Below are 21,467 nucleotides of genomic sequence, written 5' to 3' on the forward strand. Positions count from 1 at the left end.
CACCTCTCGACACTTATATTTTATTATCTCAGTGAACAAATACAATTGATCTTCAGTGTTTTACATCTTTTTTGCTGCAGATCACCAGAGGAGACGATCGGGCAGCAGGGAGCGGAGAGTTACCATCGCAATCTCGCCGGTGCCCCCAATGCCGATGTGTCCCCCCCCTCAGAGGGGAACAAATTTAACAACGGTGAGACGATTGTCCTCGACTTTGATCCAAACTGCTTTAAAAGATCTTCTTGATTTCAGTATGAAAATCACCAAGTCCAGTGACACCATCACTATAATTCATATTGATAGACACAGATGTGAAAAATAATCATCTTTTGATATTCAAATGTTGCTTCTATTGCATTTTAAAGGGAACTTAATCTGCTTTTATTTATTTTCTTACATATACCACACCAGTGGTCAGTGCTTTTACTACCCATGGCCATAGTTTCCAATAAAGAAGTCAGTGCGTATACAAGTAATCCCTGTGAGCCAACAGCTCAGACAAACACTCAGTTTAAGACAGTTTTTTTTTCCAATCTTGGCTCTTGCTGACATCAGTAAGAGCAGATATTCCTTATATGATCTCAGGTCAGTCTCCTCTCTTTCCCAGACTGTAAACTAATGAAATGTCACTAGTTTACACCCGGTTGTGTTTTAGTAATGACGCTGTTATTTATAATATTCTAATATGCATTTTTATATAAATATTGTAGTTTTATTTTTAAATGTCAAGGTTATCTTCAGTACCAGTATATTATGGTACAGCTAAATGCTATAATAGCCTGTCCCAGATCACAGAAAAGGATCAGATGGAAAATCCATTCTGGAAAAACTGTGAAACAAATCTGTCCGTACCAGCACTGATGCAGAGCTTTCTTTCTGAACTGAGACACGTCAAGCACCGATATGAATGGTTTGAGGGTTGCGATGACATTACAGCACACACTGTGCTGTGACCATAACTGAGGCTCTGCTTGTGTAGTTAGCCTCCAACTGCATTCCCAGTCATAAATCATTCAGATGTGCCTTATATTTTCTCCTACTGTATTTGTTTAACTGTCCACTTATTGTGCTACAAAACACTAAGTTTCACTTACATCAGGGATCTCGAACTCCAGGACTCAAGCGCCAGTGTCCTGCAGGTTTTAGATCTCATCCAGGATCAACACACCTGAATCAAATGTCATGTCAAAGACATGTTGAGGAAGTCATTTAGCCATTTAAATCTGCTGTGTTGGCTCAAGGACACATCTAAAACCTGCAGGATACCGTTGCCACCGCCATCACTGACACAGACTTTATGGCCTCTAAAACGGGACGGTTATCTCTCAATGCCTTGATTCTAAAAGACATCTTGTGCGCAATGAAGAGCAGCAAGCAGCATCTGAAAAAATGACCATTACACCTGTCCAAGCCTTCTGTCCGAGAAGGGGAGCCAATCAGAAGAAAGTTGGCTTGATGAAGGGAGGGAAAGGGAGTATAAATATAAACAGTATAAGACAAATCAGAGTTTTCAAGAATCTTTTTAAAAATGTAGTTGGAAATGTGCATAATGATTTCCCTTTAAATAATATTTGTATGGTTTTTATTTCCTTTGATCAAAGGAGCCAGAGAGGCATTTTAGAGATGCAACGACACAGTTAGCACAGGTAAAGGGGACTGTGTTTGTCACGTGTGTGCTGCTTCATTCATGTTTTATTCATTTTTTCGTCACCATAACTGGTTCAGCATCAGCTCACCAGCCTGCCTTGACCCAAATATTTCAGTGTTCATATTCCTCCCTAATGTTGTCTCTTATGTTTGTGTGTTGAAGATCTCCATGTTCATTCCTGCCATGTGCTTTTGTCCTTTTTTGTTTGTTTGTTTTTCACCCTGTAATTCAGTTCGAATCCACCAGCTCCTCCTCCCCTACCGAATGTTGCCACTTCTCTCCCTGGAGCAGAAAGGTATTGGTCCCTTCCCTCCCTCGCCGTCCTCCTATTCCTAACACCTTATTTCACATGTCCGCCCCGACTGACCTCTACTTATCTCTTTTTAAATGCATGCCCTCTCTCTTACTGGCAGTAGTAGCCATCCTGCTCCACCCGGTTGAGAGGGTGGGGTGATACTGAAGGGGAGCACCTCTTTAAAGTTTCACCCACACATCACATGTTTACATACTGTTGTTGTTGTTGTTTGAGTTCATATGAAGGGCTTGGAGTATGTGAGGAATGTGTATGTGGGCCACAATCACAGCCGCCCGGGTTTCTCTAATGATAGGGTCGGCTTCTCGAAACTTGCGCCTGTGATTACCCATGATCCCTCTGTGCTGTGGTTTCCCCACTGTACAGCTGACAGCCTCGTGTTTCTCTCTTGATTCTCTTTTCTTTTTTTAAACAAGTATCGTGCTTGATGCCCGTCGTGAGACAGGAATGAGCTTCAAACTCTGCCGCTCCTTTTTTATTTCCCCTCATCCCGTACGTGCCCACTCTTCCTCCTTTTTCTCAAATCCCTCGTCTCTTTCTCTCAGCCCGCTCATCCCTCCTCTCAGGCACTCCTGAAACCGTTCTCAAAACAAATCAGCTGTAAATGGTCTTCCTTTGATTTTTTTTTCCCTCCTAGTTGCGAGAAGTTTCCAAGGAAACCAGTTTCTTTTGTGGTCGGGGTTTTGTCAGGGTCTCATTGGTCTGCTGGGAACAGGGAGCACAAAGGCTCGAGGGTTGCCTTTAAATGGGGGTGGGAGGTTGTCGGGTTGTGGAGGTGGGAACCAGTTGAAACTGAGAATCACTCCCAGTTTCACATGTGTCTCTGTGTTGGAATCTCAAGGTAAGAAATTCATTTAGCATGCAGATATAAAGACAAGTGGCTCTGCAGAGTCTGAGGAGGCCCATGGTTGAGGAACGCTGCTGTGAAGTATTTCCTCTCAGAGATTTCTGGACACTTGTTATGATGCAGGAGACCCTCGGAAAAATTTTGGAATGTTGGAGCATGAGCTAAGAATTGAAGTTATAGTTTGTCATATCCTGTGAGTGAAGGAGGCATCATTTTATTTATTTGTAAAGTATCTGTCAAGACGTGTTCTGTAGTGTGTGTGTGTGTCAAACTTTTTATTAGCCTGAGGCTCGGACACAGTCGGGTTTCTGAACCTTAATTTTTGCATGACGTAGAGATTCTTTGAATGCTTCTTGTGCTTTCCATTCTCCCTTTTTTCCGAAGCATGCTGTTCATTTCCATGACTTAATGGTTTCTTTGCACTCCAACATTAAACTCAGCAGCTGGAAGGGCATGTGTATTGATTTACCTCTGTTCTGCCTGCAAAGAAGGGAGCACTGACTGCTGCAGATTATTAATAAGACACTAATCTCTTCATCTACTCTTCAGTTCTTTCCCAAATAAACACTTGGACAATACCAGTCTAATCCCTTACTTTAATCAGCACATTCCCCTTCCTGAAGCTGAGTTTGGTCACTTTCTAACTCCGCCAAACCATATTTCATGTAATGCTGGCCTAACCTTAACAATCTAACCATGCAAATATCCATCTGTTGCAGGCTGCGCCCTCTGACCCCGACTCTGACGGGGTGGCTCTAGGTCACCGGTCTAAGTTTCCCATCCCTAACATCCCCTCCACCCTGGACAAGCAGACTAACTGGTCTAAAGCTCTGCCGCTGCCCACTCCAGAAGAGAGAATGAAAAGCAATTCCCAAGTCATCACCTCATGTGTCATCCCCATTAATGTGACCGGTAAATTGAAATCACTGAATCTGATTGTTGTGACTGAACTAAGGTGTGGTGTGCAGTTGTCAGCAGTTGCAGCCACCTTTCTGGGTTTTTTTTTTCCTGCATATAAACTTTTTTTCCTTTAGTGTTAAATAGGAATATTGATACCACTCAGACAACAAAGCAACAACCAGCTTATATTAAGTTTAGAATAAAGACTGGAAACAAGGAGCCAGCTTGCTTGACTTTGGAAGGTGAAAAAGCAAAGACGCACAGCGTAGAGGCAGCTCTGAAACATTGTAATTACAGCTCATATAATGTATTTTCAAATCTTTACAAAACCTGAAGTGTTTAAAAATAATTTTGTGATTTTTGGCAAAATGAAATTTAAGGCACCAGTCTTGCCATAAAAGTGTAAATTTACATTTTTCCTTTGCTCAAAAAAAAAAAAAGTGATATAAAGATTAGTTGGATTTATATACATTTTAGCAAAGCCAAGCTTATTGTTTAACCTTTGTTTTCAGTCATGCTAAAATAAACAAATCATCCCCTTTTTCAGGCTAATTAGCCATTATAGCAGTAGTTCTACATGCTGACCTTCCTATGTACCCATATTCGTTATAGGTCATGGGGGTGGTTGATTTGTACATAGTGCTAAGCTAGCTCTTTCCCTCTGTTTCTTCTGATTGCTAGAGCTGGCAAGCTAAGCTATCACTTTCCCATAGCTATATTTTTAGAGTAGCGACACAACTTGCTAACACTCAGTAAAAAAAAAAAAAAAAAAAAGGTATTTTAATATTTTTTACTTCTACCATAAGTTAGGGATTTACTAATTACTAATTAGCTAATCTAGTTAAAAGTTAGCAAAACTATTAACCTGACTGAAAGTAATGGAGCTGAAAAGCAGTAGTAAATAATGTAAACAGCTGTTATATTTTTTAGATAACACTGTTATAAATTAGCAACAAAAAAATGATTAATTGTTCAGCATAATTTATAAAAATTGGTAAATTCTAGTAAATTACAAGTAGTAAGTCCTAACAGTCAATCTGTTAGCAAATAGCTATAATCATTTTTAGCTAAATGGATTAACAGCTGAAAATATTAGATAATGCTATCCAAAAGAAGAAGAAGAAGAAATATTAGTTTAATATGTTGGCCATTTTTTTTAAGTTGGTGAGCAGTTAAACCTAAAGTTTTTATTTAAAAGGTGTTATCTACATAAGCTAAATTTATGGATTAACAGTTAAAACTGTTAACTAATGCTACTAACAACATTGTAAGCTAGGTTAATGGATAAACAGGACAGTATTTTGCTAAAAACTGTGATTAAACATTTGAAAATTATTTACTAAAAGTATATTAAACTGTTAAAAAAAACTAAAAACATAAATTGAAAACTAAAAGGGAGATGAAGTTAACTATATGTGCTCAAATGAACAATGTTTGGTTTTGGCTCTTCCTCATGATACTAAAATTTTTTTCACTGTCTAATTTTCTTGAAACAATGAAGTACCTGGAAGATATAAGGAAGTGTTGCAGTTCAATCACTACTAAACAAGCCACAATTAATGTTGCTCCAGTCACTCTCAATGTGCAAGTCATGCTTTGTGCCCAGTTAACTTTGTTTCTCATCCTTTGACGCTTTGTGCCTGCTGTTGCAAAGAGGCGAGATGCAATGACATGAATGCTGATTAGTTCTGTCCAGATTGTTGAAAAGGGCAGCCTGACGTTATTTACTCTCGCTCATTTTCACTCAAAAGGAGAGCTGTACAACAACACCGGCCGAGTCAGAGACAGTGGAGGGTAAAAAATGCACATTGTAAGCAAAGCACAGCAATCGCTATGGAGCTGAAAGCTCTGACCTGCAATCACATGACAGTAAATCATATAGAGAGGGAAAGCAGAACCCTGCACATCAGGAGTTCTCTTATGTGTACAAAACCCATCATCAGTACCATTTGTTTTCTGTCCTTTTCCAAAGTTTCTTACAATTACTGCTTTGTCATTACGTTAAGCAGTAAATAACTTACTACTTTGAGTTCTGTCAGATCTCTTTGCTCCACTCCTCACTGCTATTTTTGTGCAACACCTAAATTTGGTACGGCCGAGCGTCACCTTAAATGTTTCTTTATGTGACAGCGTGAGAGTTAAAGAAGGAATCTCTGCAGTCGCCACCAAACAAAGATTCCTCAGATGTGCTGTCTCCATTGCAGGGGTTGGCTTTGACAGAGATGCTAGTGTGCGTTGCTCGCTCGTTCACTCGCAGTCTTTGCTTCAGAGGAGACGGAAGCTGAGGAGACGGAGGACTGTTGCCGGCGTTCCGAGACAGGTGCAGCGAGACTTAGGTATGTTCCTTAAACTGACACATGCGAACACAAACTTGATTCAGTTTCGTTTTTCCTCTATTGTTTTATGTAGTTACTAGAACTAATAGTGAGTGTAGTGCACAAGCGCATATGTTACAATTATAAGGTATTTTTGAATACCAAATTCACATTGGCCAGTACTGCTTTCTGAACTAAATGCATAGTTAAATAGTATTTTTTTTTTTTTAACTCAGATAATTACTAAAATACTATCTGGACTACTTTGACTATTGTTTGAATTATCCTGAAACAAATCCAAACTGCTCCTCAATTACTGTGCATAGTTGTGGTAATCTTGTCACATGCTTGCTTTGCTTGATTTTACCTAGTGGACCTTGTTAGCATTTATTTTTCACAACCTTTTCATAGTTGTGGGGTTTAAATGTTTCTCATGTTTGCTGAATGCCGTTTAATTCCACCACACAATTGGCCTAGTATCTGGTATTAAGTAGGATGGTTTTTTTTTTTGCATTTTTGCATTTACTTGTGGCTGGCAAACAGCTTCCCCTGACTTAAAAAATACCAGAAGCTTATAATAAGAGGGAAAATGTTTATTTTAAGATTTTTTTAGACAGCACGATACCTACCTACTACACATTTATTCATCACTGTTGTTTTGGACTGAGTTAGTACCCAATTCAGACTTGTAGATGTATGTATTCTATTGAATACAGTGGTTCTCCAAAAAATACATTTAAAGAACTTCATATGGGTACTGTTTTCTTTCTACCAAACTACAGCTACCAAATTTAACTGTGTATTAAGAAGTGTGCATCTATCAGTGTTGCAAACTGTATTTAGTGGTTAACTATCCCTATAATATTTTCATTGGACCATCAACAGCAGAGTTGATGGAAAATAAGATGGGAAGATGCAAAATGCCGGTTGGAACTCCCCCACCCCACTCATACTGCTCATTTCCAGCTCCATATTAGTTTTCTTGGACCATGCTTAGAGTAGCTTTGCGTGATTCACAGTTCAAAATAATGCTTGTTTATGTTTTTCTGGGCCTTAATGCAGGCCGTCCTGTCCAAAACAAGCTGTACAGGTCCTTCCACTGTATGGCTGAAATTATCATATTTGGCATATCCCTCTCAGTGATATCGTCACAAACCAAGAATAGAAAAACTGCCTGAAAGAGTATTTCAAGCATGTTTGACTCACAAGGATTACTTCTACATATATACTTGATTTTCTTATTTGAAACTTTGGCCATGTTTGATTTGAGCATCCACAATTGTAGCAGTTTATATATGACAGAACATAAAGACAAGCATTACAACAGACACAAATCCCTTGCAGTTTCTCTCAGGAAGGGCAAAAGTGTAAAGATCTGCCAAATCAAACGTGCAACCACCTCCTGTGGTGACACTTTGTGACAAGTGGAGCACCTGAAAGTATTTTTTTTATAACAGGTTACCTTTAAATACATGAAGAAAGACATTTGAATTTCTTATTCTTGTATTTTGTGTGCGTCTTGCTTCTCACAGATTCTGATGACTCTCCTGGCTCCAGAGAGCGGACAGTGATAGTTCACGCCAGTGCAGATATCACCCCTTCCATGCAAGAGTTTGCCAGCCATCTCAACACCAGAGACTCGGGTTGTCAGACAGAAGACTTTTTGATCTCAGGAGCACCATCTCGAAGGAGGATCAGGCTCCAGAGAGGCCAGGGAGTCTCCCTCTCCCTCTCACATTCTGCAGGAAACATCTCCTCCCTCCCTGAGACCTCGGACGCCATGTTCAGTGCCTCCGTTGGAGCACACCTGCGTTCTCGGAGTCTGCCCCGAGACACCAGCCGAATGTTGGACAACGGACATAACGACAGCGACGATGAGGAGGACCTTTCCCCCTTCGACACTGAGGGGTTTCTGACTGGCTCTAGGAAGTTGACTCTGAAGGATGAAGAGGAGAGTACTGATGACCAGGCCATGTCTGAACACCAGCTAGGAAGCCTTAAGTACAAGCAGCTGTCACAGAGTCCGGAGCGCAGCTGGATGGAACGGACCAGATCTCACCTGCCTAGAAAAGCTGACATGGGCAGCTGTGAGATCTCATCTAGCTCGGACACCTTCAGCAGCCCTATGCACTCCATCTCTGCTGCAGCAGTGCTGGGAGGCCAGATAGACCATAAGGAGGACCACCAGTCCTCCAGCGGGAACTGGAGCGGGAGCAGTTCCACATGCCCCTCCCAGACATCAGAAACAATCCCTCCTGCCGCATCTCCACCTCTGACCGGCTCCTCCCACTGTGACTCTGAGCTCTCTTTAAACGCTGCCACTCATACTAACGATGACCAGACAGGCTTCTTGCTGGACCACTATCAGGGCCTCAGGACCCAAAGAGCAGGCTCCTTCTCCTCCACAGCTATGGACATATTAGAAGAAGTTGGTGTCAGCAATCCCATCGAGGGGGAGTGGAGTTACCCCAATCCAGAGCCTCCGGGGTCACAGGGCTTCAGCCCCGAGCCAAGCAGAGAGGCTGAGAGCAGTCTGGGCTGCCCCAGTTTCACCAGTATGGCTACCTGTGAGAGCAGCTTCTCCGACAAACCACCGTCAGAGAAAGCAGACACCGTCTCGCACTACTCTGTGGACAACGAAGGTTACTACACCTCCATGCACTTTGACTGCGGCTTGAAAGGTAGCCAAAGCTTCACTTATAATAACTATGCACCCTCAGGCACTGACTGTGGCCTGTCAGACTCAAGTGGTCACATGACACTGGGAAGACGCTGCCTCTCCTTAAAAAAACCAAAGGTGAAGCCATCGCCACCTAAGAGGAGCTCCTCCTTAAGGAAAATATGCAGTGAGGGAAACATCCCTATTAAGAAAGAACCAAAGATTACATGTGGGCAGCAACTTCATCTGTCTGCAAAGGAGAGGAAACTGCAGCTGGCTTTGTCTGGCTCTCTGGCTCACACTGAAAACTCCTCACTGGTCAGAGAAACCCGGGTAGGCTGGGGGGTTGAGGGCTCAGCTGATCTACCCGACTTAGTCTCCACAGATACACATTCATTTAAGGATGAGGGGGTTTTGCAGTCAGACTATGCAGATCTGTGGCTCCTGAATGATTTGAAATCCACAGATCCTTACCGATCGTTGTCAAACTCCAGCACAGCTACAGGTACGACGGTTATTGAATGCATCAAGTCACAGGATAGCTCTGAGTCGCAGACGTCCCAGTCTGGCTCCAGAGCTACCACCCCTTCACTTCCATCAGTCGAGGAAGATTTCAAGCTCATATCCCCAGAGAAGTTGGCAGGCCTGGCAAGCCCATCCAGTGGCTACTCCAGTCAATCAGAAACACCCACCTCCTCATTTCCCTCTACCTTTTTCCCTGGGCCACTGTCTCCATCAAGTGGTAAAAGGAAGCCCAAAGTCCCAGAGAGGAAGTCCTCTCTCTCATCACTTTCACTTCAGTCACTGTCCTCTAGGGATGGTGCAACCTCAAAGAGAGATCTGGAGCTGCCAATTATCCCTCCCTCTCATCTCGACTTAAGTGCCCTTCACAGCGTCAACAACAAGGCGACAGCTTACAAGACCCAGATGCAAATCCTTCACCAAAACAAACAAAAAGCAGCAGTGTCAGCCAAGCCTATAGTACCTCACAACCCAGAGGTATTCAACGCCTATTGCCTGTCCATTACGCCCACGGTGCTGAACTCAGTACACCTCCGATCGATCAGTAAGGAGCAGCATGAAAATCACACCACTTCCAAATTCCAATATCCCACTGTGAACTCACCTAGCAAACTTTCCACTAGTAAATCTTTAGAGCTTAAGAGTCCCGCACTGTACAACTCACACCACCATCATCTTCACCTATCCTCAAAGGAGTCAGGTGTGTTTACCTCAAATGAAGAGCTTACAAGTGGAAGGTCAGCATGTGAGACTGAGACAAGGAACGAGCCGGAGCAAGAGGCTCCTGCAAAGTGTGTGACAACAGTCAGGCTCCAGTCAGACTCATGTTTGAACCAGAAAGGTCCAGAAGTCCCCGAACAAACCAGAAGTCAAGAAAGAGAGACCTGTAGAGAGCTGCCAGAAACACCTGCCTGCCTCGGAGACTTCAGCTCACAGTCTGAGACTTTACAGCAACAGCACTCTGAAGAAGAAGAAGAGGCGTATCCTCCTCCTCCTCCTCCTGTCCTACACAGTTCCCCCAATAGACCCAGCAGTCAGGATAAAGTGCCTGCTACTGACAGTCAGTTGGAGACGCTGCAAAGCAGTCCAATCAGCAATGAAGACAGCAAAGAAATGGATTCATTGGGCGAGTCATCCGAATGTATCTCACAGGAAAGCAAGGAGTCCATGCCAGACATGGAGGACTATTTTAGTAAAGGTAATGACTTAATGTCCTTGTGATCCCCTCCTCAACCCCAGTTTGTACTCAATGCAACTCTCTGCTCTGCACCTTTTTCTCCTGCTTTTTGCCTCTGTACTGTCTGTTGCAGTCATTAGCGCTGCCACAGCAATAAGGTCTGTCATCTCTGTGTGGAGTTTGCATGTTTTCTGTGTGCCTGTCTGGACTTCCTCCTGTGACACAAAGCTGTGTGTGTGTTTGGGTAACTGGTGATTCTGAATTACCTGTAGGTTTGGATGTGAGACTGTGTGGTTATCTGCCTCTCTCTGCTCCTGTGAGGGACTGGCAACCTGCTCAGGCTGATATGATGTACCCTTCATTTTGCTCTGTGACTGCTGGGGTAGACTGCAGCCCCTCTGAGACTGTAAGCTGGATAAACATTTAATAAAATGGGTGGATGGAGGTCAATTCTGCCTGTTTTTGTCCCTAAGTTCTTCCAATTGTGGGAATATTCTCTGAAATAGGATTTATGGCTCAAAAAATTGCTGACCCCTGTAAAGGATCATAGAGCTTGTTAATTGTGAATAAAAGTTCTAGGATGGAGGTGCAAGATAAATTTTAAGGGTGCGGAAACGATCTTTTTTATGTATGTAAACTGAATCTCTTCTGTAATTTTACTTATACAAAAGCTGCTGAAACTTGATATATCTAATAATTGAATGAGCTTTTTGAACAAAACAAATTATGAAAAATTGCTAAATGGTTGGTTAGTGTGGAATATACAGGATGCAGTATATTCATATGTGTGAAATGTTCCTGTTAACAGACTCCACTCTCAGTGACAGCACTCTGTCCTCAGTGCATGATGAGTCAAGGCCAGAGGATGACACCGTGTTTCTGTCCCCCACTAAGTCTCGCACCACTGAGGATTTATTCGCTATGATACACAGGTTAGTAGCTTAGATAGATAGGATTTTGTTTGTGTATACTCAAAATGTACAGAAATTCTTTAATCAATGTGGTCTTCTTCAGGTCTAAAAGGAAAGTGTTGGGGAGAAAAGACTCTGCCGAGTTGGGTGTGAGGAATCGCCTCGGTGGCGCTTCGGGGAACACGCCACCTAACAGCACTGCAAGCTCCCCTATCTCTGTGGCATCACCTTCCTCCGCTGTGACCCCACCTGGCCTGCACAGAGTCCCCGGTCCCATCTACAGGAATGCAAAAAAGTCCAGCACCTCCAACGAGGAGTTCAAACTACTGCTGCTTAAGAAAGGAAGCCGCTCCGACACTAGTTACCGCATGTCAGCTACAGAGATCCTCAAGAGTCCCATCACCCCTAAATCACTTGGAGACACTCTAATGGAGTCACCCATACACCCCGACGACAACACCTTCCCTCAGCAGCAGCCCCAATCAGGACAAGACCACCTTTCCAGCCCCTACTTGAAAACCAACGCAGAGGGCTTTTCACCGAAATCCTTCCATACATCTGCGGCCTCAAGGCAGGGACGCTCCAGGATCCCACCACCTGCCAACAGCAGCCGCTACAGCATGCGCAGCAGGCTGTACTCAACGCCCATGCAGGCCATCTCTGAGGGTGAGACAGAGAACTCGGATGGGAGCCCTCATGACGACCACTCATCGCAGGGCTCCACATAAAAAAAAAGCAATAATTAAGTAATTTTATTAGTTTACAGCAAACAGACAAACAAAAAAAGATGGACCAGAATGAGGAGAGAAGGAGAGAAAATTAGACGAACGTGAACATTTTTTAAAGAAAATCATAAATTTAGTAATTGATGGTGTTTTATACAGACTGCATTTCTAAGAAAACATCTTTATGAAATGAACAGTTGGCTCTTGTTTTGCGTCTGCATTATATGGAAAAATATGATTTACAAACCGGAAAATCTTCTCAGTTCTAAATTTAAACGGGGACCTATTTTTCTTTTCTTTATTTTCTATCATATATGTATGGAATTTTGACTTATTAACTCAAAATTTTAAGAAAAGTAACTCCAAATTTAGAGTTAGCTTTGCCAATCCGTAATCTACGTGAATGACGTCATTTTCTTGTTAACCAGAAGGATATGGCGAGTTACTAACTCAAAATTTTGAAGAAAAGTAAGTCAAAATGTTAAGTTACTTTTTGAGAAGGATAACTCGAAATTTGGAGTTATGAATACTTTTTTTTTTGTGGCGGAAACAGGCTTCCATATATATGTGATGCTCATAGCAACACATGGCCAGAGTTCAAGGTATAATAATGAGGTCAGTGCACCTAAAAGTAATCTTTTTTGACCTAAAACTCTGTCAGAATTAATGGAGATCCCCAGTATGGTCAGAGGCGGTACCATCCCATATAAAATAAATAAGCATTATTATGAACTGTGAATCACTCTAAGCTACTCTAGAGTCTGCAAATAAAAGTATGGAGCTGGAAATGAGTTTAATAGCTGTTCTGTTAGTTTAAGGCACATTTCCCAAAGTCTTGTAGACCCAACCCAACAACGTAACGTTTTTAGAAATAAGCAAGAGAAGTTGATCTGTTATAATTAACCGTATGTATTCTGTGAATACAATTAGACGGACATTTCCTCTAACCAGTTACATCGAATGATTTTAATACCCTCAAAATTAACATCAGAATTGACAAATGTCAACATTCAGTCCCTATTCATATTTCCTGTAAACAGAATTGATACTATGTATATTTTACTCAGTTTGTCATATACTAAATTATATCAAAGCTTATTATTAGAATATTTTAACATACTGTACATATAGCAAGAAATGGTAGACGTAATTATTGGTGAGACAGGAAGTGTCAAAGCCGAGCACTAACTTGACAATCTCGTGAGACAAGAAAGGAGCAGGTGTTAACATGGGACATGAAAAAGTGATCAAAAAGTTCGAGGCAGGGAACTCGGAGAGCTGGAAAAGAATGCTGAAGTCATAAAGAAAAACTTACCAATGGTCATTTCTGGTTTGCTGACATGATGTGTTTATGCATTGTCGAAAGAGGCAAGTGGAAAGTACTCAGAGGATCAAATATGCCTTATTTTATCCAACAGGAGAAAATATGTGATGAAGCAGCTGAGGTCACAGCAAGTTGAGTGTTTTTGTGAGATTTTTGATTGTATGGTTAAATATGGAGCCAGGTTATTAAGTCTCTTGAAAAGAGAAATGTCTGGATTTGGCATTTTCTGCCCCTCAATATTCAAAAAAATATAACTTCTATATTTTCTGTCTCAAACCAATCTAAATATATTTATTTTTATAACATACACAAAAAACCTTTGATCAAAAATATGCAATGAAGTGCTGGAATTTTTATTTTTTATTCACATACTTATTTTGTTCATAAGAGATGTGTTTTAGATCTTATACGAGACACTGGTTACAGAGACAAATTGGAAACTTAATTATAAAATTTCATTAAAAATGTAATTAAATGCCAAAAATATAAATGTAAGGTTTTGGTTGTAACCCTGGTATATTTTAGTCCCATGTATTCACCATAATTTTATAAGTACATGGAGCTTATTGGAGTGATGGTACTCAAACATTATGCAAAACTGGCAGAAGCCTTGTTCTTCCCTGTAGGTATGCTGTCAATACCCTTTTAATTTTCATATTAATAACACTATATAACAGGGTACACAATGAGTTAAGTCTGTGAACCTTCATTCCAACTTTTTTGTTTTTTTCCTGCACTGACAAAATGATGTTTGTGAAGTTTTTTTGTCTCTTGCTGTACCTGGAGATATTTATAGATGTGTACATGCAGCTGTTTCCCTTAATAATATTCACACCCCGAGGATGCTTTAGGAGTGAAGTACAGGAATGCTTCTACCAAAGGCTAAAAACACGTGGTGGCATTGAACTGTTGTCGTTTACTTGACTGAAATGTTCTTGAAAACAAACCAATAATAAAGAACTAAACTTACGGTACTAGATGCATTTCATCTAGATACAGACCAACCTCTGTATACAGTACTTGTAGGTTTTAGTGGGGGTTTTTGTACAAACTTGTAAATTAAATAACGTTTTAGAATTGTTACAAAGGTTGTTGAATTGCTTCTTATGTAAAATAAAAAAACATGTTTTTAAAGTTTACATTAATTTCAGACCTTTGTATATTTTTGAGCTGTGGAACACGTTGTCTTGTATTTATTTTTTAGTAAGCATTCTTGAAATCCCATAGTAAATCCTATCAAAGCCAACTGCTAGCACAACAGGCTGCTTAGCAAATGTGTATAAAAAGATGAATAAATGTGACTGCTTTGAAAATGTCTCATGTATCTTTAATTTCTGGCTACTTCAGATCAAAATACCAACCTTTCTTCACGTGTTGCACTCTTACAACACAGCCTGTCTGATAGACTCACGAGCCCCTTCGTCATTAATACATCATGTTGAGATATTTTTATAACACATTTCTATTCGACTTTGCATTAGGGTTAGGGTTAGATATAGTTACCTACTCTTTGGATGTTTAATGCCCGTTTATCCATACCATTAGTTATTTACAGTATTTCATAAAAGTGAGTACACCAGTCCGTGAGTCGTTTGGTACCGGGCCGCAAGAGTTGAGGCTCAGGTGTGAAATTTATGTTTTTCAGGGTTTTTATTGTTATTTTTTATAGTTTTTATCGTTAACTCGGTTTCCCTGGGTCTTTTCCCGTGTGTTATGAATAAATTTTCTTTTTTTTTGTACCAGTACTGGTTTTATTTTGTTCTATTTATCCATGACACTGTAAAGGTCTGCCCGTGAAAATATTGTCGGACATAAACCGGTCCGTGACGCACAAAAGGTTTGCTGGTATTTTTGAAATCTTTTATTTTTAATCAAATGTTTATCTTGCTATTTATGTCAAACATTAATCTATACTGTCAGCAATTTCTGCCATACACACCTATAGAAGTCACACATACACCTAAAATATATATATTTTTATTTATAATATAGGTATATATTTTAGCTGTTTGTCCCTTGTGTTTAGCTAAATACTTAATTAGCTTCTCTTCACTGTTAGCCAAAAATATCAGCTGCTAGCCATTTAAACCTAATACATTTTAATATTTTATCACTATTTATAGCTAAATAGTTCAACTTTTTATCCATTAAGCCAAGCTAGCATTTTTAAAAATTATTTTTGTCTAGTTTATTCACAGTTTTAGCTTGTTTTTAGGGAACTGTTAGCTTTCAACTGCTAGTCATACTTTCTGTCAGGGCAAGCAAGGCATCTATTTCTATATTATCAGTATTATCTAAATGTAATGTAAAAACCTCCCAAAGTGAAAGCCTCTTCTTGCATTTCAAACACTTTTGACATAAAGCAGTTCCCCTGCTTACATCCGTCTTTTAAATTACTGCCATCTGTGGCCCCAAGCTTGCTTCTGATTCTACTGGAATTACCAGTCTATGATGGTTATGCCCATGTACCATCAGTAAAGCCTTAAGGTGGGTGAGCTATGAGACCTGCAGCTGGTTGTTTATGTAAATCTACGTGGTGCCTGACAATGAAAGGTAAAAAGAAAGACCTCCTAGTAAATAACTTGCGTGCTTCTATAGCCAAATATAAACAGTTGGGATGAAAGTTAGCTCAAGCCACAACTTCCAAGCTAGCAAGACGTATCTGTTCATGCTAGCATTAACAGTGCCTATACACATACGCAGCACACACATACCGCATATTCACAGCATGCAGTAAAGACAGGCATAATTATGACAAAAATGAACTTAAAACACACTCAGAAACATCAGGGTAGATAAAGGTATAATTAATGTTGGAAAAACATTATGCCTACCTCTTTCACAGGGGAATTGTAGAAAAAGGGAGAGGCCAAACAGGTACCCCAAATTTATAGGGTTGCACCATAGAAGAAGAACAGGATGGGGAGGGGTTCTAACTGATAATGAAGATAACTACAGGCTTGGAGGTCCTAAAAGTCAGTTATACCAGGAACAGTGTAGGGTTTAGAACACATTTTGTGTAATTATAACAAAATATAATTTATGACCCGGTTACATTTACACTTTTATGGTAATTGTGGACAAATCTCTGGTCTTTCAGGGAAACTGTTGGGAGACTAGCATGTTAGACAAGCTGCCATGGGATTTTCTTTCACAGCTCTGAGATTAGTTGCCATCTGCCATCAGACCCACTCAAAGTGTTTTTGAAATGCCTTCAGTGTATCTGACAGTTCATAACACCTATGTAGGACAAATGGCTTTTTATCTAGTTGAAGTGAAGACAAATACATTTTGTTATAAAAGTAAAAAAGCACTGCAGAGTTTGACTATAACAGTGTCTAACTGTCTTCATATCCAAAACACATGTTTGGCTTTTAAAACCAAATGCATATTTTAGATGACTTGAAGCTTCTATACTTTATGTTTTTTGCTATGTTTGCCTTTGCTTCTTAACTGCAATGTTGGGCACCAATATGAGCTCACCTGTTTCAGCAGGTAAGCCATGTTCTGAAGGCTTTAGATCCAGGGCTGAAGGTCTCCTCAGACCATTTTCTGTCACCCATCATTACTTTCTCCCCACTTTCTCATCTACCCTCAGGACATTTTTTTGCATGTCCAGTAAATGTGCCAACTTCTAGACTTCATGAGGTCTAAAAGAATGACAAGGCTATATTTTACATATTTGCCTCCAGGTTTTACATATAGAACGGTGCACAGGGCACTGTTAGCATTGTTGCCTCACAGCAAGAAGGTCCTGAGTTCAATTCCACCATCAGGCCAAGGTCTTTCTATGTGGAGTTTACATGTTCTCCCCATGTTTGCGTGGGTTCTCTCTGGGTACTCTGGCTTCCTCCCACAGTCCAAAGACATGCAAATGGTTGTCTGTGTCTATGTGTTTGCCCTGTGACAGACTGGTGACCTGTCCAGGTTGTAGGGATAGGCTCCAGCCTCTTTCCTGATATCTTTGAACCAGATTGCTGAAATCTGGGTTCATCACTCCATAGGACATAGTGCCACAAAGTTTCAGTTTAGTTCTTTTGCTGAAACCATTTCTGATGAGTCTTCAGTGAGCAGATGGATTCACTGAAGGGCCAGATGCATCTCTCACGTCTTTTCTAGATTTAAAAAAAAAAATCTTACAGACACGACTTTCAGATAGTGTTCATGTGCTGTATATAGCTTTTTAGGTCGGACACTTATTTGGAGCATCACTTGTCCAATTTCCTCAAATTGTTTAAAAACATACTACTTGATGTCATTTTTATGCTTAAATTATTCATAGAGTCTGAAACTGGTCAAGTGCAAGAAGTGTACTGAAAATGAGTGGAGAATGGAGCCAATGTTCAAAGAATGACCTGTAAAGACTTTCAGCAATCCCAGAGAAGTAGACCTTTTTAAAAATAAATAAATAAAAGAAAATCTCTATCCTTAGAAGCAAAATATAAAGAAATGAAGGTTGGCTCAAGGGTTTTGCACACTACTGTATATCTCAGGATAAACCTCTTTAAGCATATCATCGTTTTTTAAAGAACAATGCAAAACATCTCAAAACAAGATAAAGGGAAAAAAATCAGCCTTTGACATAGCAATAAATTTTACAAATCTATTAAATGAATTAATGAATAAGAAATAAAGGAAGCAAAATGATAAAGCATGCTTGAAAAAGAAAAGTGATGACAGGGAGATCATATTTAAAAGCAGCTTATTTCAGTAAGAGGGAGCTTTTTCCAGCTTCCTTTGAATTGCCAGTAAAAAGGATCTGATCAGAGCTTCTTACACAATTTGAAGAATGAGAAAAAAATAGTTTCAGATGATACGGACAGTTAAAACATTAAAAAATAAACTGATATCAGTGTTGTTGTGATATATCAAGAAATAATGCACTACTGTCCTTTTCAAAATAGGAATCGGACTGAATCCCTGGCGTCTAGAAGCTGGCTGTAGAGGTGGTAAAGCAGGCAGAGATCTGAAGACCTGGAGGTGGAGCAGGAATGGGAGTCTGAAAAGCAGAATAACAACAACATACATTTAATATACATAAAACTGAAGCTGATTGGTTTCTAGAAAGTGGGAAAGAATCTTATTGGAGCAGAGCATTTCCACAGCATGTCTTTCATCCTGTCTTCCTTCTCTCACCCCAACCGGTCGCACCAGATGGCCACTCCTCCCTGAGCCTGGTTCTGCCGGAGGTTTCTTCCTGTAAAAGGGAGTTTTTCCTTCCCACTGTCGCCGAAGTGCTTGCTCATAGGCGGCCATATGATTATTGGGATTTTCTCTGTATGTATTATTGTAGGGTCTACCTTACAATATAAAGCGCCTTGAGTCAACTGTTGTTGTGATTTGGTGCTATATAAATAAAATTGAATTGAATTGGATGTCGATGACGAGACTGAGTATTATGGCGTGGGAAAGTGAAACTGATGACAAGAATGGAATAGTGGCTTTATTTCATTGCATACTAAATAATAAAGCAGCACAGATTTGTCGTGATCCTAATTCTGATTTTGATTTTTGAACCTTTTGGGTTGTTTGCTTTCCCTGTTGGTTGTCCTTCTGTGTTAGCCCTGCGATAGACTGGTGACCTGTCGTGGGTGTTGGCCTCTGACAGCTGGGATAGGCTCTATCCCAGCTGTCAGACTGATAGATGGATGGCTTGTTATAATTTAATCTTATTTTGGAGTCTAATTTGTTCCCTCAGTGTTCCCTGTCTTATCCTCTTGTGTCAGCTCCACTATGTTAAGTTCATTCATGTGTCAAGTCTAATCTGATTTATTCTAATCAGATTTGACTTTTGATTCTATAGACAGAATTAAATCAAAGCTAATTTATGTAATTCTTAAAAGAAATACCCAGATAAGTGACCATAGGCCTTTCAAGATGAATAACCAAGTGCCTAGCCTGCAGGTGTCTTTATCTCCATTTCTACTCTCATCATGACCTGTGTCAGGTGTGGTCTGGACTGTGTGAATAGTGCATTCTAGGGGTTTATTTGAGATGAACACTAGAGGGAGTTCTTCATCTGAGTCCACAGCAGGATGTTCTCTGGGTAATTCAATGCAAATTGAGTGTAAATTTCACGTAGGCCTCTTTGTGTCCCATCTGTGATTATTTTAAACATCTGAATGGGTCTGCACATGTTTCCCTATGTATGACAGATTCAGCTCTTAGCTGCAGTTCCTAACAGGCCATATCTCCATATGTTTTGTCACTTCCATGGTCATGAGCCAGCTCCACACTCAGAGCTTTAAGTTCCTTTGTTGCTCTGGCTAATGTCAGACGGGCCCGTGACGGACAAAAACGACTTGTTCTCGGTCACTGCGCGTCAGCTGAGCTGAGATTGTGAGTGAAGGATTTTTTTTTTTTTTTTAAAAGGTAAACAAAGCCTTGGACTGTTTGGGTGCCCATCAAAGGGCATGCTGACCAAGACCTCGATTAACGCTGGAGACATGATGGCTTGGCGTGACTGGTGTGGGGAGAAATCGAGTATTTTTGTTCTCAAGGGAAATGTGTGGGATGTGTCACAATGTCACTGAATAGCGTGAGCAGAATAAGACAATTTTTTTGGTTAGACAGCATCTTTCCATGAGGAACTGACCTTCGAGCTTTTATGTCTGACTAAAGTCTGAGATCTCTCACTGTCTTTATGCTGAACATCAGGCTTTGTGTCATTATTTGCCCTCTGGTTCTACAGACAGTACAGTAAGCACTGTACACGGCTCAAAAAGAAAATGCCAGCCCAGAATGCTTTTTTTTTTTTTTAAATCTTTGTTTAATTATGAAGAGAGAGGACAAAGGCAAGCAAAGACCTCCAAAAGAACATACACGCATTTACAGCTCACTGCAAATGTAAGAGACTGTGTGAAGATTCAGACATTAATAGACAAATAAGGAAGCCCCTGGCCTAATAGTTTATTGTAAAAGGAAGGCATTTTTTTTATTCATTTAACACAAATATATTATTTTAAACTGACTTTTTGAGATTTACATAATAGATATTTGTAGTTTTATCGTGCAGCAGTATTTGTGTAAATACCCTGCTGTAAAAAAGATATCTGTCTCTGTAAAGGTGTCGTCAGATAGGAACTGAAGCACCAACTGTGCAAATGTATGCTGTAAGCAGCTGCCAGTAGTTTTAAATTTTATCTTCCTCATAAACCTGGTTCATAAAGCAGTCAGGTTTGCATAACTTTTCCACAGAAGCATTTACATGTTATATAGATGATTATTTTCATGCAGCCTCTTTGTGCATTACATCTGAATGCATCTAGTGCATAGACACTGTAAAAGATGGACATAGCTGCCATGATGTCACCCAGTGGTTAGTGAAGTCTTGTTATGAAATCTCGAGTCGAGGGGTTTTACAACCTTTGTGTCTGGAAACTGGACATGACGTTGTCTATTTGTACCTGGAAGCTACATCCATCGTTTATTCTACATATGATCAATCTTCAATTTTATGGTAACTTGGAAGTGCCGTATACTGCACTGCCTCAGTAGCTCGAGAAAAGCATATTTTAGCTAATCCGGAACTCAAAATCTATGCTAATCCTAACCCTAAAGGGAGTGGCATGACTGTGCTTTGGTTCTATGACAAGACTTCAAAACCTACTTTGCAGTCAAAATATATGCAGTACCCAGCAATGCTGAGTACTCCTGTCTGTGTTTGTGCTGCTGTCAGTGCTTTCCTTTAGACTCTGCCCTGGAGAACTTTCTTGCAGTCAAATGAAATCATCTAATCTCACCAGCGTCAGCTTGTGCTTTTTTTCTTGATCTGTAACAATTGTTGTTTTTCACTGACGCTTTCTTCTCCAAACCAACCTTTCAACCAATCAGTGTTCTGCCTAAGCATAACATCTTCAGCATCCAGCTACACCCTATTTTTTAGGGTTGCACGTCTGTATTTGTTGCAGACCCATTATCCTACAGTCTGCATAACCAAATACCTATACAAACAGACACAAACGCAGTATCATAAATTCATTTTAACTCTAGATGGGGCACCAATAGCTTGGCGAAAGTAAAGAGCTTGGCTGCTTTCACTCAGACCTTAGCTGCAGTTATTAGCATGTCATATCCCTTCACAGTCTTTGTTTTAAGTCCTTTTGTTGCTCTGCGAAATATGTGAA

General features: G+C 40.4%; 1 protein-coding gene and 1 long non-coding RNA gene across 3 annotated transcripts in view; one reads left to right on the forward strand and one right to left on the reverse strand.

Moving 5' to 3' along the window:
• nhsa (Nance-Horan syndrome a (congenital cataracts and dental anomalies)) overlaps positions 1-14,671 on the forward strand; it is a 67,150-nt gene extending 52,479 nt beyond the window's left edge. The window contains exons 3-9 of one of the 2 annotated variants that reach the window (XM_086282083.1): positions 81-193; positions 1,602-1,646; positions 3,528-3,720; positions 5,913-6,044; positions 7,556-10,402; positions 11,190-11,313; positions 11,396-14,671. In XM_086282083.1, the coding sequence (XP_086138209.1) occupies positions 81-193; positions 1,602-1,646; positions 3,528-3,720; positions 5,913-6,044; positions 7,556-10,402; positions 11,190-11,313; positions 11,396-12,020 (4,079 nt within the window). In that variant the 3' untranslated portion in view covers positions 12,021-14,671. Of the gene's footprint in view, positions 1-80; positions 194-1,601; positions 1,647-1,880; positions 1,944-3,527; positions 3,721-5,912; positions 6,045-7,555; positions 10,403-11,189; positions 11,314-11,395 lie in introns of both variants that reach the window. The other variant, XM_086282082.1, reaches the window with a different exon arrangement.
• The window catches only part of LOC147301264 (uncharacterized), a 71,309-nt gene extending 55,051 nt beyond the window's left edge, over positions 1-16,258 (reverse strand). Inside the window, exon 1 of the long non-coding RNA XR_015127094.1 lies at positions 16,176-16,258. This is a non-coding gene — a long non-coding RNA (uncharacterized LOC147301264). The remainder of the gene's footprint in view (positions 1-16,175) is intronic.
• Between the last annotated feature and the right edge of the window lie 5,209 nt (positions 16,259-21,467).

This window comes from Aulonocara sp. 'chitande type north' Nkhata Bay, linkage group LG23, assembly GCF_057382095.1.
Source record: "Aulonocara sp. 'chitande type north' Nkhata Bay isolate Kocher_YH1m ecotype deep benthic linkage group LG23, A_spYH_male_GT1.1, whole genome shotgun sequence".
NCBI lineage: Eukaryota > Metazoa > Chordata > Actinopteri > Cichliformes > Cichlidae > Aulonocara > Aulonocara sp. 'chitande type north' Nkhata Bay.